The sequence below is a fragment of the Aquarana catesbeiana genome, linkage group LG12, assembly GCF_042186555.1.
Source record: "Aquarana catesbeiana isolate 2022-GZ linkage group LG12, ASM4218655v1, whole genome shotgun sequence".
Taxonomy (NCBI): Eukaryota; Metazoa; Chordata; class Amphibia; order Anura; family Ranidae; genus Aquarana; species Aquarana catesbeiana.
The window spans coordinates 38,622,897-38,649,332 of NC_133335.1; the positions used below are offsets into that span (position 1 = coordinate 38,622,897).

At 46.1% G+C, this 26,436-nt stretch overlaps 1 protein-coding gene across 1 annotated transcript in view; it reads right to left on the reverse strand.

Annotated features, from left to right (window-relative positions):
• The window catches only part of JPH2 (junctophilin 2), a 137,880-nt gene that overhangs the window by 101,713 nt on the left and 9,731 nt on the right, over nucleotides 1–26,436 (reverse strand). The window contains exon 2 of the mRNA XM_073607592.1: nucleotides 15,309–16,089. Within this exon, the coding sequence (XP_073463693.1) occupies nucleotides 15,309–16,089 (781 nt within the window). The remainder of the gene's footprint in view (nucleotides 1–15,308; nucleotides 16,090–26,436) is intronic.

Consider the following 26,436-nt stretch of genomic DNA (forward strand, 5'->3'; position numbering starts at 1 on the left):
TTTATTTGTAATAGTAATAGACATACAGAAAAAAGACCATACATGTAGACAGTATATGGGCATATTTTACACTTTGCATATTTCCTGAGTGGTTATGTAGTTTTATATACATGTACAAGCCTTTTGTGAGAAAATAAACTAGAGAAGAATAGAAAAAAATATATTGATAAAAACTAATAACTCTGACACTTTGTATAATGGCATTTGAAATTTACTGGTAAGGCACATACAGTCTCCGATTTTTCGACCCATGGTATGATGACCTAGCCTTACAGAACCAGGACAGCTCCATGTATCAATTCCACCGCACCACACCCACCTATGCATCACATGTGTTGGTGTTGTTAAGCCATGTATTCCAAATCCTGTCGTATTTAGCCGGACATCCCCTGTGTTTGTATATAACCTTTTTGTAAGGTAGAGACAGATTTACCATTTTGACCCATTCCTGAAAAGTAGGAGGAGAGGCCCTCATCCAGTATTTTGCCACCAGTTTTCTAGCGCAAAATAGTGTTTCGTATAGAAAAGTAGCAGTGAATTTGTCTATGGTAACATCTGGGAGCAACCCCAACACACACAACCTTGGATCCACCTGAACTGGGGAACCCATTTCATCATGAAGAAATTTAATAATTTGATGCCAATAGGTTTGGATAATCGGACAATCCCATATAAGGTGGAAAAAAGAGCTTGACTGACTCATACATCTTGGACATTGAGTGTCTTGGGTTTGGGAGAATTTGGCTAGTCTAGCTGGCGTGAGATAGGACTTGTGAATTATGTACAACTGCGTCATACGTTCTGGAAGTCTGGGGGAGGCTTTTTTAACATTTTCTAGAATCTCGTCCCAGTCGTCATCTTCCACTGGGCCTATATCCTCTTCCCATCTAACCTTTGCTGTATTAATTATGCCCGCAACCGAGCGCGCCCGCAGGGCTGAGTACAGGGTTGATATCAGTTTGGTTGGATCTGCACCCGTTATAACATCCACCAAAGGCAGCACTTGTGGGCTTGGGAAGCCCGCAGCAAATTGTGCCTGTAGGGCATGTGTGAGTTGTCTGTAGTTAAATAGCATGTGTGGGGGCAATTGGAACTCATCTCTCAGAGAATTAAAATCTCTTATTCCCATTGGGGTGATTACTTGATGAAGGAAGATTATGCCTTTCATAGCCCATTTAACTGCCCCGGGAATCAAAAGTAGTTCTCTTAATTGTGGGTTGTGCCACAGGGGGGTATGCGAGTGAAAAAAGTCTGTATCGGTCAGTTTTAAGGCTATCTCCCATACTCGTCTATGTTGTTTCAATAGGGGTCCCCGGCCAGCCGTTCCCTTTCGACCTGAGCTACCTCTAAACAATACCTGTAAGGGGGTATGGGTATCTTTATTGGGTTTATTACAAACCAGAGTCTGGTATTTAACGCTATCTGTGTTGTGAATGTGATAAAAATGAGACAGTTGTGCGGCTATATAGTATGAATGAAAGTCGGGTAGGGCTGTTCCTCCTGATGTGGTGGGGTTTTTAAGGGTGTTCCATGCCAGCTTGTGTCTACCCGAGCCCCAGATGAATGAGTTAATAAGCTTGTCAATCGTTTTAAAGACTTTAAGAGGGATCAATATTGGTGAGTTCCAGAAAACATATAGAAACTTTGGCATTATGATCATTTTGATAAGGTTGACCCTACCCATGATCCCCAGTGGGAGCCGTGCCCATACCTGCATGTGTGATTTGAGGTAGGAGAAAAGAGGTTCTACATTGTTGTCTAAAAATTCCATGGGGTCCCTAGTTATTTTAATTCCCAGATATTGAATGCATGCCACCCTCTGCAGAGGAAGATTCGCTGATAGTTTATTGGGCGGTGAAATATCTAGAGGAAGGATTTGTGACTTTGCCCAATTCATACGTAGTCCCGAGTGTTTTCCGAAGTTTTCAATTGTGGTGAGAGCAGACTGTAGTGATAGGCCAGAGTCTTCTAGATATAAGAGCATGTCGTCAGCGTATAAACTGACCTTTTCGGTCAGGTTTTCAATTCTAAGGCCCTGTATCTCTGGGTTGTTCCTGAGGGATATGGCGAGTGGCTCCACCGCCAAGGCATAAAGGAGCGGGGAAAGTGGGCAGCCTTGTCTAGTCCCTCTTTCAAGGGGGAATGGGTCCGACGTTCTCCCGTTCACCGACACCCTGGCCTCAGGCCGATAGTAAAGTAGCTTAACCCACTTTATGAAATTGGGTCCAAACCCAAACCCCCTCAAACACTCCCAAAGGTATCCCCATTCCACAGAATCGAACGCCTTGGCGGCGTCCAATGCTACCACCACCCTGCCACCCGACTCCTCGTGTACCGCCGAGATATTCATATATAAGCGGCGTAAATTCATAGCCGTGTTTTTTCCCGGCATGAAGCCCGTCTGGTCCGGGTGAATTAGGGATAGAATGATTTGGTTTAGGCGCATCGCAAGTACTTTGGCCAAGATCTTAACATCGGCCTGAAGTAAAGAGATTGGGCGGTAGGATTCAGGATACAGTGGGTCCTTACCCGGCTTGGGAAGCACTATAATCACCGCTTGTCTAAGTGAGAGGGGAAGGGATTCAGACTCAAAAATATGGTTGTACAACCTTAGTAGCTCGGGCACCAGCACGTCCGAGTAGGCTGCGTAGAAATCCAACGGCAGGCCGTCCATCCCGGGGGCCTTGGCAGGCGCCAGGGATGCCACCGCCGCCGAGATCTCGTCCACAGTAAGCGGGGCCTCAAGGGCCTCCAATTGTGATTCCGATATTTGGGGAAAGGGAATGTCCCGCAAGAACACCCCAGTTTCCTCTGCGGCGACCTGCACCCTAGATGAGTACAGGTCTGCATAGTACGCCCTAAAGGTGTCTGCCACCCCAATGGGGTCCGTCTGCAATACATCCCCCATGCCCCTCAGGGAGACAACCACCGGAGGCCTGGTGTCTTGTTTAGCCAAATACGCCAATAGTTTACCCGCCCTTTCGCCTTGTTCAAAAACTTTTTGTTTCGTAAAAAATAGTTTTTGTTTGGCCTTTTCAAAATGCAGTTGATCTAACATTCGGGTATACAGTTTAAGTGTTGAGGCTTTGTCCGGTGTGGGGTCTGTGTTAAATTCATGTGTAATCTTGTCTAGTTTCTCGGTTGCCTCGTGAAGCACTGTGCTCGAGGTGGTTTTTAGTCTATTTATACGGGCTGTTAGCAGGGCCCTAACATGCAGTTTGAATGATTCCCAGACCGTGCCCACGGGCGCAGTGTGATTGTTAGTGTTAAAGAAATGGTGCCATTCTCCCGGTATGTCTTCCTGATCCTCCAAAGTCGCTAGCCAAAAGGGATGGAGGCGCCACAGCCTAGGTCCCGGTGGCGGGGATAGTGATAGGGAGGCCCAGCATGGGGCATGATCGGAAAGGGATCTTGTATGGTAGCCTGAGTCTGCCAACTGGGGGAGTAGAGTGTCCGAAATGAGTATCATGTCTATTCGTGACATGGAGGAGTGTGATGCAGAAAAACAGGAGAATACTCTATCACCCGGGTGTTGATGTCTCCATGTGTCTGTGAGAGAAAACTCTGTCAATGTGCGTCCTAGTCTGGTAATGGTAGAGGGTTGGGTATCTCGATTTATCTGTAATCTATCGGTGGATGAGTCCAGTATCATGTTGAAATCCCCTAGCCAAATGGTAGGCAATAAGGGGTGTTGTGTCATGTATAGAAGTCCTTCGTTAATCAAGGTGGAGGTGTATGGTGGGGGTATGTAGAACGCCAGAATGAGGTATTGTGTGCCTGATATGGTGCAGTGCAGGAAAATGAATCTGCCCTGGGGGTCAGTCTTTACTGATATACAGCCGAATGGAACAAACTTGGCTATTAGAATTGAGACCCCTCGTGAGTATGAGGTGTGGGTGGCATGGTATGACCATCCTATCCAGGGACGTTTTAAGGCGCTCTGAAGATGTCCAGTGACATGCGTCTCAGTAAGGACCGTAATGTCGGCGCGATATGATTTAAGGCATCCAAAAATCGCGGATCTTTTGATCTTATCTCTGATACCTCTAACGTTCCAAGTTAGGAACTTTACACTAGTCATGTTTGGATTGTTTGTGAGTATCGAGACGCATATCAATGGGGTGTGCTCGGGTCCCTAACGTCCTCCGCCCAGAAGGCTCCCAACCATACATTCTTATACTGTGCCATTTAGGGTATCTATCAGTGCTTACTATTGTGCCATCTATCCATAACCATAAGTGTAACAAATAACAATTCCCCTCCCCCCTCCCTGCCCTCCACCTCCCAAACTTGGTTGGGGCATAAATCCCAAAACCTGTGCGGTCGCGCGAGGACGACAGTCCACTCATGTAGACAGACGTACCACGCACGATCTTAACCTCCGTCCACTGGGGGCGTATCATCGCCTAATATAGCAAAGCACACGCCACCAGTGAGGGCGAACAAACGCTGGTGTAAAGTTGGCAATGCAAAAAACAAACGGCATTGATTAGCAGTAATCGGTATATAGCCGACCACTCCGCCGTGATATATAGTAAACATTTATGACACATCTATAAAATAATAACTTAAAGAAAAGAAAAAGTGTAACAGCACAGGGTACCATAATCCATATATCTTCTCCTCCCCCTCCTCCAGGGGTTGTTAGAGGCCTTTCTAGTAAGGGGGTTATTGTGTAGAAGTTCTGACTGCCGTTTTGAAGCATGTATTTGGGAGGAAAAAAAATTTTCGCTGGTGCAGATCAGTGGCTTGTAAAATTGATGTGTTCTGGGTAAGTCCTCTTTGGACGAGCAATCTCTAAGTCACTCATTTGTGTAAAGTAAGTCTTCCCGTACACATAGTGGGCACAGGGGTGACACAAAGGCCCTTTGTGGGTTTCGTATGAGTGTCAATGTTCACGGGGAGAATAAGGTAAGGAAGGCAACTTACAGACGCCGGATCTGCGGAGCCAAAAGCCTAGCTGGTTGGGCGATTCCTTTCTGCCTCTCGGTGATCCAGCCAGGCCACTACCTGAGCCGGATCTTCGAAGAAGTGTGCGCGGTCTTCTCCCACCACCCGAAGGCGAGCAGGAAACAGCATTGCATATTTCAGGTTGTGGGCCCTTAGGCGTCGTTTAATCTCACCAAATCGAGCCCGCTGTTTTTGTACTTCTGCTGAAAAGTCCGGAAAGGCCATCACGTGACCCGATTGGAATGGTATATTCCCCTTGGTTCTTGCCATGCGGAGAATGGTGTCTCGGTCCCTGAAATTCAGTAGTTTTGCTATAAACGTGCGCGGCGGTGCGCCTTCAGGGGGACGGCGAGCAGGCATACGGTGGGCACGTTCCACCACGAATGTAGTAGAAAAGGCCTCCCGGCCATATGTGTTGATGAGAAGCTTTTCCAAAAATGTGGCTGGGTCAGGGCCCTCCGAACCCTCCGGTAAGCCGATGAATCGTACATTGGATCTGCGGGCCCGGTTCTCGAGCTCGTCGTGTTTTTGAGCGAGTTGTTGGAGTTGACGCTGCATGTCCTCTTGGCTGTGCTGTAAGGGGTGAATTATGTCCTCCGCTCGGCTTATCCTGGCCTCCGTTTCTGTAACCCGTTCCCGGATCTTAGTCATGTCCTGGCGAATCAGTGAAATGTCCACCTTTACTTCTTCTATTTTGGAGGTCAGTGTAGCTTGGCACACTGAAATCGCCTCAAGGACTCTGTTAGTGTCTGCTGCCTCGTGTTCATCTGGCTGGGCTGCAGGAGATGTTGCCGAGGCGCCATCTTGTCCCCCCAGGTCCCGGTCTACACGGCGGTACCTATCTAGGGAGGAGGATGCCGCGGTACTTTTTCTCGGAGGAGACATGATAGACCAGGGGGTAGCTGGATTAGTTACCCTCGTTGTGGATCGGTTTGCCGGTGAGAAATGTGCAGGAGATCGCTGTCAGGATATATCACTGGCGGAGCTCTGCTCAGACGCGTCCGCTCACATTGCCGTCCAGGCCACGCCCCCGCTGAGGGTGATTTTTATATGATTTTTTTCTTCTCTAAAGGGGAGATCTGGTAGAGCAGCTGACCAGGAAAAGATAGTTGGCCTACAAGCAGCTTCAAGCTGACCATACCTAATGCAATCTGTTGCTGTGGGTGATTTTATACAATTTTTGTTCCCTACAGGTGAAAGCTGGTATAGCAGCTGACCAGGAAGATAGTCGATCCACAATTAGCTTTACGCTAACCATATGTACTGCAATCTGACTTTATATAATTTTTTTTATTCCCTACTGGTGAGATCTGGTAAAGCAGCTGACCAAGATGAGAAAGTTGGCCACAACTGGCTGCAAGCTGACCATGCATTCTGCAGTCTGATTGTACAATCCCGTTTAGGTCTACCAACATCTATGTAGTACAAGGACTTGCTTGACTGGTTGCAAAAGGAATTGATGGTTTAGAGAGGATCTGATATGACATAGTACAGTATCGCAAAGGAGCTGTAACCCTAGCAACTCTAGTATTAGGAGTACAACCCTATTCAAGTCTATGTGGAGTTATTGCACAGTCAAGCCTGGTGATGGTTTGTGCACCACAAAAAGCCTCCACCATGTCAGAGTGTTAAGTAAGTACCTGGGTGGGTGTAGGGTTCTATCCTAAATTAGGGGGCTAGGTGTTTTTTTTTTTTTTTTTTTTCTCTCTCTTTTTTTGTTTTGTCTGTGGAGTAGTTGTATTTTAAGGTGCCTTGAGAAGCTTGGTGATTCAGGGTCAAAGTATGTTGTGATCCTAATCCAGCAAGCTTCTCACTGTATTCAAGGTAGGACGATGGCTGTATATTACATGATTGTGTTTTAGGCTACTTTCCCTTTTTTTTTAATAATCTTTATTTATTATTTTCCATTACATATGTGTCCCAAACCCCTGTACAGGACCATTCCTATTTCCCCCATACAGGACCATTCTACACCACTCCTCCCATCTCAACTTTCCTTTTTAAAGACCACAGAGGGTGGTCCTTGGAACCTAGGAACACATTTTTCAGTATATTCTTAAGCCTCGTACACACAATCGGATTTTCGGCAGGGAATTGTGTGATTTCAGACTGTTTGCCTAAAATCTGACTGTTAGCACACTCCATCAGACAATTGTTGTCCAACTTTCCACCACCAAATGTTGGATGGCAGGTTAGTACATTTTCGGCGGACAACGGTCTGTTGTCAGATTTTCCTATCGTGTGTACACAAGTCCGTCAGACAAAAGCCCAAAGTACAAACACGCATGCTCGGAATCAATGCTCACCAAACACGACATTAGCAGAAGGTGCCCAAAGGGTGGCACTCGAGAGCTGAAATTCCACGTAGTACGTCACTACGTTCGTGTTTGTTAGCCGACAATTGAGTACCGTTTGTATGCAAGACAAGTTCCTGTCACGCGCCCTTCGGACAAAAGTCTGACGATCTGTTGGCCAACAGTCTGATCGTGTGTACCAGGCTTAAGGCAGATGTTATCGGAATGGAGTGTTCCTTTCAACACACTATACATGTTGTAATTTATGACTGCTTTATATACAAGCAATTGCACAAGGGCAATACCTCTTACAATGAATTATCCAACAACTCCACACATAGATGCTTGATTTGTACGTGATTCGATCTATTCCGGTCAACCACAACAGAAGTGCAGCTAGTTGGTAACTCATTACAGCTCTCAGCCTTGTTGGCTACTACCAGCATTTTTCGCACCACCAGCTTGCCTCCGGCCCTCCGCAAACCCAACTACAAAGTGCAGAAGAGGCAGCTTGACACAAACCAGCTCAGAGTCAAACTGACAGAGGGAGCAGCTATTCTGAGGGCAAATGGATCTGTTTGTGACACTCGATCTGCCCGGCGCTACGGCCAAGGTTCATCAATTCATCAAGTGTCAATGCGCTGGACGGTGCCAACCGTCCCCTGACGAGGACCAAGGCACGCATGCCAAGAGACATAATAATGACAAACAGATGGGTGCCCGCGCCCGCTGACACCGGTCTAGTAAAAGAAATATTTTTAAAATCAGAGCTGACCATAGCGATGTATGTAAGCGTTGGCCGCTTCTGCTGTGTTGCATCATGATCGGCATAAGGGAGAGCGGGCACGGGTAGCAGGGGCGAACGGGCAGGCAACATCTAAAAACACAAGCGTGCCTATCCAGATAGTAGGAGAGATGAGTTAAATGGGGAGTATTCATTTGTTTGAAGTTAACAGGGAAGAAGTAAAGTGGTTGTAAACCCTTACATATACCCAGTGAAGTTACTGGCCTCAGGTGATACACAGAGATGAAACAAATCCTCCTACATAAGTTGCACCCGTTTATCTGCAGTCTTCTCTTCTCTTCATCTGCTCAAAGTTCAGAATTTATAACGTTCAGAAAAAAAGGGCGCGGGGAGCTGAAGTTACACTCAACCGAGTTCAAGGAGAGCTCTGAGAGCTGATTGGAGGGAAGGGGCACACCCCCCTCCACCCAGCTCACAGGAACAGAGCTGAGGCTGCCATCTTCATCAGCTGGAGATCCGTCCCCTGTCACCTTTTTTCGCTTGGTGTCAGGAAAACCATACCTCCCAACATTTTGAGATGGGAATGATGGACGCCTACTAGCAAACGTATGTAGGCTTAGGACATGCCACTTAAAGGGGATATAACCCAAAAAAAGGTTATTTAAATCCACAAGTGCTTTTTTTACCACTTATATATTTCTTTATATTGGCTTTTAAAAATGGACAAATGCAGCAATTTAGAAATTGGATGAAAGGTTTAGCACTGGGAAACACTTTTTGAAAGATAAAAAGTGCATTTTATATACAACTATATAGATCAGACCAAAATGAGGGACAAATGAGGAGGAATGAGGGACATTGCTCCAAATCAGGGACAGTCCCTCGAAATTAGAGACAGTTGGGAGCTATGGGAAAACTTGTCAGAAGTGACTCACGCAGAGGAACGAAGCAGCAGACAGAAATGACACTAAGGCCCCTTTCACACTGGGGCGGGGGCGGCGGTAAAACACTGCTATTGTTAGCGGCGCTGTACCGTCGGTATTCGGCCAATAGCGGGAGCGGTTTTACCCCCCGCTAGCGGCCGAGAAAGGGTTAAAAACCACCGCAAAGCGCCTCTGCAGAGGTGCTTTGCCGGCGGTATTGCCGCGGTGTCCCATTGATTTCAATGGGCAGGAGCGGTGGAGGAGCGGTATACACACCTCTCCTTCGCCGCTCCAAAGATGCTGCTAGCAGGACTTTTTTTTCCCGTCCTGCTAGCGCATCGCTCCAATGTGAAAGCCCTCGGGGCTTTCACATTGGAGACAAAGCAGCGGCACTTTCAGGTCGGTTTGCAGGCGCTATTTTTCGCGCAATAGTGCCTGCAAACCGCCCCAGTGTGAAAGGAAAAAAACGCAGGTACAAAAATGCAGCATGCACCGGGAAAAAAATGCATATGGAAAACTAACCAACTGCAAACTATATAGGTGTGAACCTAGCCTAAGTGCTCTGGATTGAGACAAGTATACACTATAGAGGGATTTGCTTTGTTCATATTTCATGTCTGAGGGCTTACAGCCACTTTAAGGGTGCAATTGGCTTTAATTGGCTCATGAAGGTTACAGAATATCCTGTTCTTGTGTCAAAAAATGGCTCCTCGTTAGGCTTTTTATTTGACTTTTTTGCACAAAAGAAAAACTTAAAACCATGAAATAAAGTGAAAATAGAAAGCAACAGTACACCGAGATCAAGTACACACAATAAAAAACCCACCAATATATAGAACACTATATTATATAAACTAAACTAGCTGAAATAGATCCCCTTACCCAAGAAAATACACCCCAAATAAATGTAATTATTCTAGTTGTGTAGTCTGCAGGCCTCTAAATTAGACTTTCCACCTGCTATAATATTGTGATAATATTGTGATAGTAGTGACAGAGGACTGCTATTTTTAGTACATAATAGATGTAATTGGAATTTAGTGGAAGTACAACTGTTTATGATGTTTTGTCTGTGAAGTCTGCCGTCTTCTCTCTGTTTTAAATGCACATTGTCATCGGGTTACTGTCTGCATACTTTGAATAATCTTTAGACATTGGCTTTATCTGCGCAGGCTGAAAAGTGAAATGGGATGGTCTCCTCGTCCTCTCTCTTCTTACATTGCACATTACATTTCTACATCTCAGTGCATGAGGAGATATGTAGTAAGCAGAGAGTTAAATGGAGCGTTTTAAAGGGGTTGTAAACCCTCGTGTTTTTTCACCTTATTGCATCCTAAAAAAACTTATGACAGTCACCGCCCCCCAGGCCCCCTCTGCACGCGGTCCCGGCTCTTGATTGGATCGATTGATAGCAGCGCAGCCATTGGCTCCCGCTGCTGTCAATCAAATCCAATGACGCGGGCGCCAGGGGGTGGGACCGGGTCCAGTATTCGGGTCTATGGCCCCCGCAAGGTAACCCCCCCGGGAGAGCGCTTCTCCTAGGGGGTTATCTGAAGTGAGGAGGAGTCGCAAGAGCCGCCGGGGGACCCCAGAAGAGGATGATCGGGGCCACTCTGTGCAAAATGAGCTGCACAGTGGAGGTAAGTATGACATGATTGTTATTTTTTTTTTTTAAAAACGAGACTTTACAATCACTTTAATGTAGAAAGGCCCCAAAAACTAAGCTTGAGGTATAAATGCAGAGAGGCCATTTAAAGCTGAACTTCAGCCTTCCCTTCACTCTTGCACATACAGACTGCTCTCCTGCATGCAGGGCCAGGACAAGGGGTGGGTAGGAGGGACAGCTGCCCTGGGCACTGTGGTATTATGTAAGGTGGGGGGGGGGGGGCACTGTAAAGAGATTGGGGGAAGGAATTTGTGTTAGGTGGGGAAATTGGGGGGGGGGGGCAGCAGGGGGTAAGAATTGTTCTAGGTGGGGAAATGTGGGGGGGGGGAGGTGTTAGGAGTGATGATTTAGGGGGATTTCTGTTGGGAGGGGGGGTTTGGGGGGGCTGTACTAGAAGAGGTGATATGATAGAGAGGGAGGGAAATTGTTCTAGGAAGGGAAAAAAACATTTTTGGGGGCGGGGGATTTGGGCTGGGAGGGGGAATTTGAGGATGTGTACTTGTAGGAAAAATTTGAGAAGGTAGAGGATTTGTGCTAGGAGGGGTGATTTGGGGGGGGGGGGGGGCATTTGGGGGTGAAAGATTTGTGTTGAGAGGGAGGGCAGCTGCCCTGGGCACGGTAGTATTATGTGAGGTGGGGGGGGGGGGCACTGTGAAGAGATTGGGGGAATTTGTGTTGGGAGGGAGAATTGGGGGGGGGGGGCAGTAGGGGGTAAGAATTGTTCTAGGAGGGGAAATGTGGGGGTGGTGTTAGGAGTGGTGATTAAGGGGGAATTTTGTTGGGAGGGGGGTGGGAGAAGGGTATTTGTGCTAGGAGGTGGGATTGGGGGGGGGGGGTTGTGCTAGAAGAGGTGATATGGTAGTGGGGGAGGGGAATTGTTCTAGGAGGGGAACTTTTTTGGGGGGGAGAGAGAGAGGATGTGTACTCGGAGGAAAAATTTGAGGGGTAGAGGATTTGTGCTGGGAGGGGTGTTTTTTTTGGGGGGGGAGATTTATGCTGGGAGGATTTGGGGGATGGGGGGGATTTGTGCTGAGAGGGGGGATTTTTTCTGACAAAAAATGCTTATACATCTTTGGCCGGGTGGGGGGGGTGCAATTTGGCATGTTTGCCCTGGGCTCTAGATTACCTTGTCCTGGCACTGCGTGCATGGTTTAATCTTGATTTCACTGCACATTCATTAGAAACTGCAGAAAGTCAGAGCCCGCCTCATTCCCTGTCTGGAGGACATCCAGCATCATCTAGCTCTTTCCCTCCCCAGCCTGGCTTAACCCTCTTATTTACTGGATTTCAGTTCTTCCAATCATGGAGGCTCAGCATCAGGTGTGGGTGTTTCGCAGCTTTCAGTTTTCAGGAAGCTTTGATCAACACCCTGCTGGCCCCTTCTACCAGTCATGATCTGCTTCCATTGCACAGAGAAGCGCAGAGTCCCAGTGATCACATGACTGGGTATAAAAAGGTATGTATTAAAAACAGGTTTTATTTAATATTTTTATTAGTATGTTGATAAAGGGGAAAAGGCAAATATAAGCAAATTAACTTCACTAAGGCAAAGCAATGGGTTCTCTTTAATGCCCCCTTCTCCCAACAACACATACTTATCCTCCCTTTGCTCCTTTGTCATTTTATTCAGCTACCAGGAGCAAAGTATAGGGGTGGTATGACCCACTGCGCTTCCTGTTGTGTCACAACACTAATGCTTGGTGATTGGCCCAATGCTGCCACATCAGGGGCAGGGAGAAGGTTTTCAGCCCTATGTAAGCTCCGGCCGGAGCTTACACAGGGTTACTTCTCCCAATGGTGAACGGAGGAGTGGGGAGAGCAAAAGGAAGCTGAGTATAAGTCTAAGCTTTGTTCCTGTAGAGAACATTGGAGAGTTTACACAAGCAGTAAACATGATCTGCTCTTCGTCAGCGGAGGGGAATGCTCTGTTATGTTCAAACAGTACAAGAAGCAACACTTGCATAACTTCATCTGAACTTCCCCAGTATGGACACGACAGACAGTGCTAGTGTTCTAAAGGATTGGATCTCATTATTACCCAGCCTGACAGTACAAGGCTGGAGTGTTGTAAAGGATGAGATGTCTGTACCTGGCCTATAGTACAAGGTTGGGGTGTTATAATGGAATCGGTGTCCATACCTGGCCTATAGTACAGGGCTGGAGTGCTATAAAGGATTAGATCCTCAGTATCTGGCCTATAGTACAAGGCTGGAGTGTTATAAAGGATTAGATCTTCCGTATCTGGCCTATAGTACAGGGCTGGAGTGCTATAAAGGATTGGATGTCTGTATCTGGCCTATAGTACAGGGCTGAAGTGTTCTAAGGCTCGATTCACATCTATGCAGGTTGCTTTTGAACATTTCTGCAGTGCTTTTTGGGGTGCTTGCCGCATTTTTGGACACACGTTTTTACTGCAATTTTACTGCAAATTTTTTTTTTACACTGTATATAGCTGGTTGCTAAGGAGGGGTCCGGGAAGCCGGCTGCCGCATCCTTAACAACCGATAAGTCATCAGCTGTCAACGGGCTTCCCCGCTGAATGTAGAAAAAAAAATAGGTTAAAAAAAATTGTGAAAAAAAAAAACAGCGTAGGGTCCCCCCCCCAGGTCCATACTAGGCCTTTGGGTCCCCACCCGCAGACCCCGACAACCACAAAACAGCGTAGGGTCCCCCCCCAGGTCCATACTAGGCCCTTGGGCCCCCACCCGCAGACCCCGACAACCACCGGGCAAGGGTTGTCGGGAAGAGGCCCTTGTCCCCATCAACATGGGGACAAGGTGCTTTGAGGTGGGGGGGGCAGAGCCCCCCTGCCCCAAAGCACCCACCCCCCCATGTTGAGGGCATGTGGCCTGATATGGTTCAGAAGGGGTGCACGCTCGTCCCCTCCCTTTCCTGACCTGCTGGGTAGCATGCTCAGGTAAGGGTCTGCTATGGATTTGGCGGGGGCCCAATGCCATTTTATTTTCCATTTTGGCGTGGGGGGGGTCCTCTCCGAATCCATACTAGACCCAAGGGCCTGGTATGGACCTGGGGGGGGACCCCACGCTGTTTTTTTTTGTTTTTGTTTTTTTTTTACATTCAGCGGGGAAGCCCGCTGACAGCTGATGACTCATCGGTTGTTAAGGACGTGGCGGCCGGCTTCCCAGCCCCCTCCTTAGCAACCAGCTAGATAAAGTGTAAAAAGAACCGCAAAATCCGTGGTTTTACAGTTGGCCAACAAACGGCACTAGACCGTTTTGTGCTCCTCTACCTGAATAGTTTGGTGTAGGACCCCATAGAAACTATAATATTTTTTCAGAGGTTACAACTGAGGTGGATGGCGCCCACCGGGACAGGTAATCTGACAGTGGCACCCGCCACTATCAGAATATACTGACCAATGACTACAACTGATTGGCTGCAGCCACTGATTGATGGAAAAGTTTCCAACATGTCCCTTCCATAAAAGTCCATTGAAATTAGCTTGACGTCCGTCGAGCAGGGGAGGCCAAACACTGATTGAAATTCTGCCGGTCCAGCAGGGGCCGACTGAAATTTGATCAGTGTATGGCCAGCTTAATGTAAGTGTTTGTATGAGACCATTGGTTGGTGAATACTACAAATCCTTTGGCAGGTAAAACATATATGAATCAGAGGGTTAATTCAACTTATACTAAGTATAGTTTTTCGAGCCGGTGTTCTGCCATATAGTGTCCTCCTATCGGATAGTGTCCGCTCCGTACTGCGCAGGCGCAGCGCTTGCGCAGTACGGAGCAGAAGGAGATGCCGAAAATGTCCGAAGTTGATCAGCTGACCATCAGCTGTACACGGCGCTTCGGCAGTTCTTAGCGATGGCAGTGTAAGAGGGCCCCTCGCGGGCTCGCTTCGCTCGCCACGCTTCGGGCACGGCCTCGCTGCGCTCGGCAACTATATATTCTCACTCTATGTCCACTTGGATAGTAGGGAATGATCCTGGACATAGGGTGAGAATAACAGCGCAGGCGCCGTGTACAGCTGATGATCAGCTGTTAAACTTCGGAGACTTTCGGCGTCTCGTTTGTCCTTACTCTCGTTTGTCCGTACTGCGCCTGCGCAGTACAGGGAGGACACTATATGATAGGGGACTCTATTTGACAAGACACCGGTATGCAGAATGCACCTCACAGATTAATTGGAAGTCTATTTCCTATGTGCTGTATGACCTCCCTTTCTTTCTCCTTACAGTAACCAACCTCATTTATACTTTCAAGGCAATTCAGTTCTATTTGCTCATTAACAGTAAAGCATTTACCATGTTGTTTTTAAATAATACAAAAGTGGAGAAGCTGCCAAATTATAGCGTGTGGTAATGAAAAAAAGCTGTAATGAGATAGAAGATGGACCAGAATGTTGTCATCTGCAGCTTTGAAATCATCTCTGACTGCTGCTGTTCAGATTTTCTCACCTGACTTCCTCCACCCAGCCACATAAGATAATTCTAATGTTACTCCTGTCCTGCACATTAATTTATCAGTGTTCAGCGAGAGACAACAGCACAGCTGCCATAAAAAATTGGGTGCCTATAAGATTTGGCCACTGCTGATGTTCTCAGGAAGCAGAGAAGCAGAGAAAGGCAGGGCTCAATGGCTCAATAACACACCAAGCTGGTGCCTTCCCACCATTATGTACCATTATTATATACGCACATATGCTATCTTGACCAGAAAGACTTTAGATATATCTATGGATAAAGCATTAACGTTCGATCTTACCTGGATGCAGCAATTTCAGATTTCTGTTTTGCTATGGCTGCCGCTCTCTGGGCCCCTTCAATACTTCTGTCCACTTTCTGCCTGATCTTGGCACTCTTCAAGGGGATCACCCTCTTTTTCATCCCTTTAATTAAAACGTTGTTCCTGTATTTTCCTTCTTCCTTTGATCCATCTGGAAAGGTGGTGCACCCATAGCCATGTCTCAGGTTGTCCAGCCATTCTCCTTCGTACTTCAGCCCACTGGAGCGCTCGCTGATCCCAAACCCAGACCTCTTGTCTTTCTTCCATTCACCCATGTAGAGCTCGGTAGTGGTGGCATCAATATCTGCTTCCACTGGTGGAAATTCTTCTCCTTCTATTGCATCACCAAAGCTCACAGTTGAGGTGGCATCGCTAGCTCCGGAGCTCATCCCACTCACACTTTTCAGAAAGCTCAGCTTACTTCTCTGGGAAGAGATTGAGGACTTAGAATCAGATCTCCTCAGTTTACCCAGTAGAGACCCTCTTCTGAAGATCCCTTTCTTCTGTGCCTTGAGAACTTCAGGGTCTGCATAGAGGGAGAGGGCGAAGCCTCCTCTGGTGATGGTGGAGCACACAATGTTATCTGGTGAAGGGGTCATGGCATCGTGTTGAGCCAATGTGCCGTTGCTGTGTTCACTGCGGAGGGAGGTCAAGGAGGTGCGTAAGGGGTTTTTGACAGCTGCCGCCATTCCATATGGGACGCTCTGACGTACACCATAGCCTTCACGGATTCCATTTCCAAACTGACCCTGGTAGGTTCCTGAAGAAAGACCAAAGAATTTGTTAATTTTATCTGTTCATATTTTCATTTTGTATAGACAATGATCTTTGGGAGGCCAAGCACCTTTTTACATTTCTTGGGGTTTCCTGCAAAAAGGTCTCCCCACCAAGCAGAAGTTCACTAACCTTGGAGATATTCTCACACATTCTACTGCATTCCTTATAAGATGAATTACAATGCAATCAGTAGCAACTGGGATATGTTTTATAATCTGATTGTGCCCCAGGGGCCAGGCATTGGTGGGAATCCACAGACATGAGATTGTCACAACATCTAGCCAAAAACAGATTAGACCACTATAATCTCATGTCTAAAGTGGGGTACACACTATAAGAAAATCGGAACACAAATTCCGTATGAGGCATGATCGTTCGATTTTCGTATAGTGCCCACAACTTTCGACATCCGTTTCAGACTTTCCAAATGAACATTTCCGAAGGGACAAACTCCAAACTATTTCTGGTATGTGACGATTTTCGTTTTTAATGTGCACTGTTTTTGTATAGTTTTGGTACAAGAAAAATTTTGACACAAAAGACTGCGCATGATCAGAAACGATAAACAATAAATTTTAGAGAGTTTTTGTACATTAAAGTGGTGTTCCGGCCGAAATTATACTTTTTGAATAAAAATACCCCTATAATACACAAGCTTAATGTATTCTAGTAAAGTTAGTCTGTAAACTAAGGTCTGTTTTGTTAGTTTATAGCAGTAGTTTGTTATTTTATAAACTTACAGCAGGCTGTGGCCATCTTAAGTCTGGGAATCTGAAGCCAGACTGTATTTCTTCCTGGATCTCATCCTTGCAGATCTCGCACATGCTCAGTCCAGCACAAGCAGTGTAATAGGTTTCAGGTCAGGTTTTCATAGCAACGGCAGTGTCAGAGGAAGTTGCCGCCCCTTCCCAGAAGGCATTGCAAACAGGAAATGATGCGATGGGCCGCGGCCAGGGAGGAGGAAGTGAAAAATGAATACAGCAGATATACAGTAAGTGCTGAGAAAAAAAATGTAAAAATATCCAATTCGTTTTCAGTGCACAGTTTAGTGAGGGATGCTGAGGAGTTGTAAAAGTGGGTGGAACTCCACTTTAATTCCATACTTGGTTTCGCCCTGCTGTGTTGGTATCGAAAAAAACGGGAAGATCGTTCACCCGATTTTCTTATAGTGTGTGCCCTACGTAACTGCCCGCGTCATTGTAAACCGACAGACAGGCAGGAACCCTGTTGTTCTAGGAGATGGTCGTCTTCCTGAGAACGGGCCGTGCTCCAGCGCAATCTGTCAACTGCTGCGTCCACCGCACTGTGACTTCCTTTCATGCCATTCATTGTATACAATTGTGTTGCTAGCTGTGATTGGTCACAGTGATCACTTGGTACAAACATTGCCAATAACAGCCCATTTGTACCATGTGATTAGCTGTGACTAATCACAGCTAAGCACAACAATAGACAATGTCTACACACTGTCAGTCAGTAAAATATGTGCTTATAGCAGCAAAATTCACTGCTATAAGCAAACATAGTATGTAAAAAAAAATCCTGATCAACCCCCAGAGTGGTACAGTGTTATTGCTCTGGTCACAGTATGTTAAAAAAAATAAAAATAAAGAAAAAATATTTTAAAAAAATTGAAAAAAAAAGTTACTTTTTTTTTTATACATACTGTCACCAGTCAATGTCCCTGCTCACCAACGCACCAGTTATCTGATGATGCTGTACTGTACTGGTGACAGTATGTAAAAAATGTATAAAAATGTATAAAAAAATGAAAAAAAAAAAAAAGTAAAAAATGTTTTTTCTTTATTTTCCAAAAAAAGTGACACAAAATTACAACTTCAAAAAACACTTCAAACAACTTCAGACTGTCTACTTTCCAAAAATGATTCATTTGGGGGATATTTGTGCTGTCCTGGAGTTTTCATGGCTCAAGAAATGAGTCTGTCAGTACATCAGGACTGATCAATTTTCAGATATATGTCCCAAAGTTTGTGGACTCTATAACTTTCCTACACAAAAAATTAATATACGCTGATTTGGGTTATTGTCACCAACGCAATGTAGCAGAATACAATTCAGCCTAAATTTATGAAGAAAGATTATTTATTTGCAAAATTTTATAACCAAAACAAAGAAAAAGGAGTTTTCTTTTCTAAGTTTTTGGCCTTTTTTTGTTTATTTAGCAAAAATAAAAAAAAAAAAAAAACAGTGGTGATTAAATACCACCAAAAGAAAGCTCTATTTGTGTGAAAAAAAAATGATAGAAATTTCATATGGGTACAGCGTTGCATGACCGCGCAATTGTCATTCAAAATGCGACAGCGCTGAAAGCTGAAAATTGGCCTGGGCAGGAAGGGGGTAAAAGTGCCCTATAATTAAATGGTTAAGGGCAGCTCCAATTTTCCATATGTTACAATCTAGTTATACAATCTCCTGAGATTTACCAACAACTGAAAATTGCAAGAGCCTACCCGACTAGATACAGTATAAATTGAATGGATTCTTCAGGTGGACCTTTGTATTAAATGGATGTTGATAAATCTAAAGCACAATCAGATTGCACTGTGTGTGGCCAAATTACAGCTCCGGCCTGGCTAAGAAAAGTCCTGAAGCCAACTGCATACTGTTTCCTAGAGATAGATACAACAGCGGGGTTTCTGCAGGTTCCATAACACATGTATGGTCATCCAATACAAGCGATTTATGTTTATGTACATAATGTATGACTGTGATGGGGAATATTTATTGCAAATTTCTTTATGGACAGGGGCGGCTGTAAAGGGTTTTCTGTGAATGTAGTGATAACAATCCTGAAAGCAGAAGTAAATTGAAGCTGTGAAGTGTTTCCCTCCTGCCTTCCACTTTCCAAGCTTTAGTAACACACCGAAACACAGCGGCCCACCATAAACAACGCCCAGCGTGAGGCTGTACAATGCGCTGGCGGTCAGCTTTCTATAGCCTTTTAAGCGGCTGCAGCCTCCAGTATTGAAGAAGGGCCAATTAGTGCGGAGAGAACAATGCAGTCTTCATTCTATGCCGGCAGGCTTGCCTTCTAAAGAACTCCTTCCTTATTCTGGACAGTTCTATAGACACACAAAGACTGTTGTCCCAAAGCTAGCTGAGGTCATAAGTCCATCTGACAGCAATCTCAGCCAGGGTCATGCCTGACCAGAATACCACATTACAATGTAAAAGTATTTCCAGCTTTACTGCAGATGGGAATGTGTTCAGCATAAAGATGAACACCAATTGATGCCATTATGTATTTATTAAAACATGCAGCTAGTTAAGTATCTGAATCTGCCTTGATATAAGCCTATACCGTAGCTCTCAGGGAGAAGAGTTCCACTGGTGCTTCATGTGCATGTGTTGACAGGGAACATACTGGCAGGAGGAGAGAGAAGAGTGATGATGTCATTATTGTACTGTTGATGTTGAAGCAGTGTAGGTTGAAGTGCTATGACTGCAAGACTAGCTGAACAGACTTACAAATCTTCTAGTATTTCCCAGCACTGGGGGGGGGGGGATCCCCCATGGGCCTCCAGCACCAAGAGGTAATGGTCCCCAGTGGGTTTCCAGCAGTGGGAGATAATGGTCCCCAGTGGGTCTCCAGCAGTGGGAGATAATGGTCCCCAGTGGGTCTCCAGCAGTGGGAGGTAATGGTCCCCAATGGGTCTCCAGCAGTGGGAGGTAATGGTCCCCAGTGGGTCTCCAGCAGTGGGAGGTAATGGTCCCCAGTGGGTTTCCAGCAGTGGGAGATAATGGTCCCCAGTGGGTCTCCAGCAGTGGGAGATAATGGTCCCCAGTGGGTCTCCAGCAGTGGGAGGTAATGGCCCCCAGTGGGTCTCCAGCAGTGGGAGGTAATGGTCCCCAGTGGGTCTCCAGCAGTGGGAGGTAATGGTCCCCAGTGGGTCTCCAGCAGTGGGAGGTAATGGTCCCCAGTGGGTCTCCAGCAATGAGAAGTAAGGGTCCCCTGTGGGTCTCCAGCAATGAGAAGTAAGTGTCCCCAGTGGGTCTCCAGCAATGAGAAGTAAGTGTCCCCAGTGGGTCTCCAGCAATGAGAAGTAAGTGTCCCCAGTGGGTCTCCAGCAATGAGAAGTAAGTGTCCCCAGTGGGTCTCCAGCAATGAGAAGTAAGTGTCCCCAGTGGGTCTCCAGCAATGAGAAGAGAGGGTCCCCAGTGGGTCTCCAGCAATGAGAAGAGAGGGTCCCCAGTGGGTCTCCAGCAATGAGAAGAGAGGGTCCCCAGTGGGTCTCCAGCAATGAGAAGAGAGGGTCCCCAGTGGGTCTCCAGCAATGAGAAGTGAGGGTCCCCAGTGGGTCTCCAGCAATGAGAAGAGAGGGTCCCCAGTGGGTCTCCAGCAATGAGAAGTAAGGGTCCCCAGTAGTTCTCCAGCAATGAGAGGTAAGTGTCCCCAGTGGGTCTCCAGCAATGAGAAGTAAGGGTCCCCAGTGGGTCTCGAGCAATGAGAAAAGAGGGTCCCCAGTGTGTCTCCAGAAATGAGAAGAGAGGGTGCCCAATGGGTCTCCAGCACTTCGGAGTGTGGAGCTCCACAAGAGAACAAATTAATTGAATACGAAGTGTATAGTGAATATCTCTCCTCTGTTAGACTGTATTGGCTCATTCCTAATGATGTGCTTTGTGTCTGTGGTCATCATACTGTATGTACTACAGCACACTAATGAACAGAACATGCAGGAGCAGAACATGGAAAAGTTCCTTTTGCGTCATTGGTGTGATCAGACCTGCTGAATGGCAAACAGTGAAAGGTTTTTTTTTTTTTTGTTGTTCTCTCTGCAACAGAAAGACCACCATGATATGTCTTCACCGACAGTGCTGTGTAAGGTAGTCCAGTGGTGGTGTGTAGATGTTGGGTGAAGTGCTGTAAACCAATGATGGCCTTCAATCCCCATTCCACATCTCAGTAGGAACTCAGAATTATACTTGGTATGGTATTGGTATGGTACTTGGTACTCCAGACGGCTCATTTTCCACCCCCAGGCTGTAACTCGGAGTGCTGGGAATGATATGCTACTGGAGACCTGGGATAGAACACTGACACGGCGTGTTTTGCGTCAGCTGATCTCTTGAATAGACTGTGCTGTGATCTGATACCTGGGATGATTGATCTGTAAAGCTCAGGGGGAAATATTTCCTATTTATGAGAAGGACGGATGTTAAAAAAAACAAATGTTTTTTTTCTCATCATCCGCTGTCATACAGATGGAGGCGGCCATGATTGCTAATTTGTTGTGTAAAACAAATCTGACATTTCTGACCTTTTGTTGAAAATGCAAGTTGCCTGACTGTCTTGGTGGCACTCTTGCTTCCGTACTTTGAGTCCCTGACTAGGAACAAGTATGCTACTTAGGACTTCCCAAATCACTCTCACCTTACCAGTCTGCGTGATTGTTTCAGGTCCATGACAGTGATAAAAGACAGTAGGCCATACCTCCCAATTGTCCCTGATTTCGAGGGACTGTCCCTAATTTGGAGCAATGTCCCTCTGTCCCTCATTCCTCCTCATTTGTCCCTCATTTTGGTCTGTTCCATATAGTTGTATATAAAATTCACTTTTTATCTTTCAAAAAGTGTTTCCCAGTGCTAAACCTTTCATCTAATTTCTAAATTGCTGCATTTGTAAATTTTAAAAGCCAATATAAAGGAATGGTAGTGGTAAAAAAGCACTTGTGGATTTGATCAACTTTTTTTGTGGTTAATTCTCCTTTAAGGGGGTGTGTCAGGGGGGGCGTGTCCTATGCCTACATACGTTTGGTAGTAGCTGTCCCTCATTCCCATCTCAAAATGTTGGGAGGTATGCAGTTGGCTCATTTATTGTATAGGGCAGTATATAATACAGTACAGGCATCCCCTGCATCCCACTGTCTCATTTATTACAAGGTACAGATTACAATGCATTACAGGCATCCCCTGCATCCTATTGTCTCCATTATTCTACTATACAGTATACTATGTAGTACAGGCACCCCTTGCATGCCACTGTCTCCTTTATTGTATGGTACAGTATATAATACAGTACAGGAATCCCTTGCATCCCACTTTCTTCTTTATTGTATGGTTTAATGTACAGTACAGCACAGGAATCCCCTGCACCCTACTGTTTCTTTTATTGCACGTTACATTGAACTGTGTAGTGCACCTGCATCTCCTTTATTGCACAATACAGTGTGCCGTGCAGTACAGGCACCCCCTGCATCCCTCTGTCTCTTTTATTGCACAATACAGTGCACAATGTAGTAAGGCATCCCCTGCATCCCACTGTCTACTTTATTGCATGATGAATCGTACAATGCATTACAGGCATCCCCTGCCTCCTCCCACAGTCTACGTTATTGATTGATACAGTGTAATAAGGCATCCCCTGCATCTCACTGTCTCCCTTATTGCACAGTAAATTGTACAATGTAGTAAGGCATCCCCGGCATCCCACTGTCTCCACTGTAGGGTGCACTATACAATGCAGTACACACATCCCCTGCATAGCATTGTGCCTGTTATTGGTATACAAAGCAGTACAGCACCCCCTGCATTGTTAAAGTACCAGAAGGGTTTCTTTACAGTAAGAGCTGTGAAAATGTGGAATAGACTCCATCCAGAGGTGGTTCTGGCCAGGTCAGTAGATTGCTTTAAAAAAGGCCTGGATTCTTTCCTAGGTGTACAAAGTGAAGTGTGCAGTATTATCTGCATACTTTTAGTGACTTGGAAAGCACAGAAGCCACTGAATCACCATTACAGCCAGGGAACAAGCATTTTTATAACGTGATCACCTATTGCAGCCCCACATACATTCACCGGCCACTTTATTGAGTAACACAAATTGCTAATCGGCCAATCACTTGGCAGAAACTGAATGCATTTAGGCATCTAGACATGGTGACGACAACTTGCTGAAGTTCAAACGGAGCATCAGAATAGGGAAGAAAGAGGATTTAAGTGACTTTGAATGTGGCATGGTTGTTGGTGCCAGACGAGCTGGTCTGAGCATTTCAAAAACTGCTGATCTACTGTGATTTTCACACACAACCATCTCTAGGGTTTACAGAGAACGGTCTGAAAAGAGAAAATATCCAGTGATATCCAGTTGTGTGGAGGAAAATGCCTTGTTGACGTAGCCATGCCCCCGTAGGGGTTGCTGAATGTTGTGGTTCACCCGTCGCACTGCACAGCCTGGCATCCATCTCTAAGACACTCAGAGACATAGAACCGTCCATAAGCTTTTTCTTTTTGTTTTTTTTTTGAGGGGATTGAACTTGGATCGGAATAGGAAATTAAGAGATGCCCAGAAAGATTGAGTGCAACTTGCTTGGGACTTCTATATACACTCCAGTATATACACTCCAGTTTTCTCTCCAGCACAAGCTTTTGCTTAAGACCTCTTATCGTTCACTCCTCCAGCACTTCACTTGCTGCAGACCATTACTCCTCCAGACTAGCTTGCACCACATGGTTAGGCCTGACACTAACTCAGCTAGGCCTAAGCAACTTGCCTTTTGCAGGCAAGGACCCCGGCCCCCTAAAGTGTAGCAAATAGAAAGTTCTTGGTGCTAGCTGGTGCTAGCTTTTCCTAGCTACTGATCCCAGATAGCTTTCGTCAGGCCCTGCCAGCCAGCCTGGCTGCAATGACCTCTCTCCACTGCCCTTCCCACAGTCCTCTATTCTGGTTCTTCACCCATCTTAAACTGCAATCTCTCAATTCTCTCAGGCATGCCTCCCCAGCCCTCCCGACTGTGCTCACTCACCAGCCCTCCTGGCTGCGACCAGTTGTCCTCTCTGGAGTCTCCCAGCAGTGTTCTCTCCTGTTGTCCTCTCCTTGCTCTTTTATGTGCCTCTCATTCCAGGATCTCTTCTCTCCTTCTGGATGCATCTGAGCCCCGGCCCAGGCTCACCCTCCCCCCCGCAGACTAGGGAGCTTCCCGTGGGCCCCAACAGCCTCCACACTCCCACTCCAGCACTTCCACCCGACAACTCCTCCCCAGCTGGGCTGACCCCGGATATTTAAGGAGGCCTGCCCCCTGCCAATCCAAGTTGGGGATTGGTCAAGGCTCCCCAGAATACCCCAGGCAGCTCCACCTCTCCTCTCCTCCTCTCTTTCTAGCACCTTCTAGAAAGAAGAGGGAGGCGACAGTGATGTTACCTGTGAGTCACCCAGCCCTGCCCTGAGCCACTCCCAGGTCAGAATAAAAACAAACCCATCAGCTAGGCCTGCCTAAATTTTCCTACTCTGCTAGAAAAATCCTCACTCTAGCACCTACCTAACTAGAGGGTGCTACACTGATGTCAGAGGTCAGAGGAGAATGGGCAAACTGATTCAAGATGATAGAACGCCAACAGCAACTCAAATAACCACTCTTTACAACCAAAGTATGCAGAATACTATCTCTGAACACACAACACATGGAACCTTGAAGCTGCTGGTCTACAGCAGGAGAAGACCACACCGGGTGCCACTCCTGTCAGCTGAGAACAGAAAGCCGAGGCTACAATTCGCACAGGCTCACCAAAATTGGGCAATAGAAGATTGGAAAAACGTTGCCTGGTCTGATGAGTCTCGATTTCAGCTGTGACGTTCAGATAGTAGGGTCAGAATTTGGTGTAAACAACATGAAAGCATGGATCTATCCTGCCTTGTATCAACAATTCAGGCTGGTGGTGTAATGGTGTGGGGGATATTTTCTTGGCACACTTTGAGCCCCTTAGTACCAATTGACCATCGTTTAAATGCCACGGCCAACCTGAGTATTGTTGCTGATCATGTCCATCCCTTTATGACTACAGTGTACCCATCTTCTGATGGTTCCTTCCAGCAGGATAATGCACCATCTCACAAAGCTCAGATCATCTCACCACTGGTTTCTTGAACATGACAATAAGGTCACTGTACTCCAATGGCCTCAACAGTTACCAGATCTCAACCCAACAGAGCACCTTTGGGATGTGGTGGAATGGAAGATTCGCATCATGGATGTGCAGCCAACAAATCTGCAGCAACTGTGTGATGCTATCATGTCACTATGGACCAAAATCTCTGAGGAATGTTTCCAACACCTTGTTGAATCTATACTGCGGCAGGTTGGCTCCCCTGCGTGAGCCTTGTAGCTGTACGTCGGCTCTTTAAGATGGTGTAGCGGGCACGCGCGCACTGCCAGAGGTGCACACGCGCACAATGTGTCCCCGGAGCCGATGCACATGTGCGATGCCCGCCGGGCACCCGCGATCGCTCATGACAGAACGAGAACCGGATTCTGTGTGTGTTAACACACAAATCCTGGTTCTGTCAGGGGAGAGGAGAGAGATTGTGTGTTCCTACTGAGTAGGAACAACAATCTCTCTCCTCCTCTAGTCAGCCACATTCCCCCCACAGTTAGAACACACCTAGGGAACACTTAACCCCTTGATCGGCCCCTAGTGTTAACCCCTTCCCTGCCAGTGACATTTATACAGTAATCGGTGGCTATTTGTAGCACTGATCGCTGTATAAATGTCAGTGGTCCCAAAAAAGTGTCCGATTTGTCTGTCTCAGTCCTGATAAGAATCGCAGATCGCCACCATTACTAATAAAAAAAAAATAATAATAAAAATGCCATAAATCTATCCCCTATTTTGTAGACGCTATAAATTTTGCGCAAACCAATCAATATACGCTTATTGCAATTTTTTTATTTTTTTTTTACCGAAAAGGTGTAGAAGAATATATATTGGCCTAAACTGATGAAGATTTAGTTTTTTAGGTTTTTTTTTTTTGGGGGGGGGGATATTTATTATAGCAAATAAGTATAATATATAAATTTATTTTTTTATATATAATTTATAAATAAATATATTCATTATAGCAAAAAGTACAAAAAAGGGTTTTTTTCAAAATTGTCGCTCTTTTTTTTGTTTATAGCGCAAAAAATAAAAACTGCAGATGTGATCAATGAACACCAAAAGAAAGCTCTATTTGTGGGGGGAAAAGGGACATACATTTTGTTTGGGTACAACGTCGCACGACCGCGCAATTGTCAGTTAAAGCGACGCAGTGCCGTATCGCAAAAAATGCCTGGTTATTAAGGGGGAAAATCTTCCAGGGCTGAAGTGGTTAAGGCATCATCGGGTTGGCTTGATGCTGATCAGGAGCATAACTGTGTCATCAGGCAGGTACCGAGAATCCATCACAAGTTACATAAATGTAAGCAGGGAGCCACATCTGAATATCATAAGCCACTTCTTTCTGAGTGTTTGCAGGGCAATGAACACATTTGTACTGGTAGTTGGATCCCTGGGACTCCTGGTGTCCGATTGGTTAAAATTGGAGCAGAAGAGAGGCTGT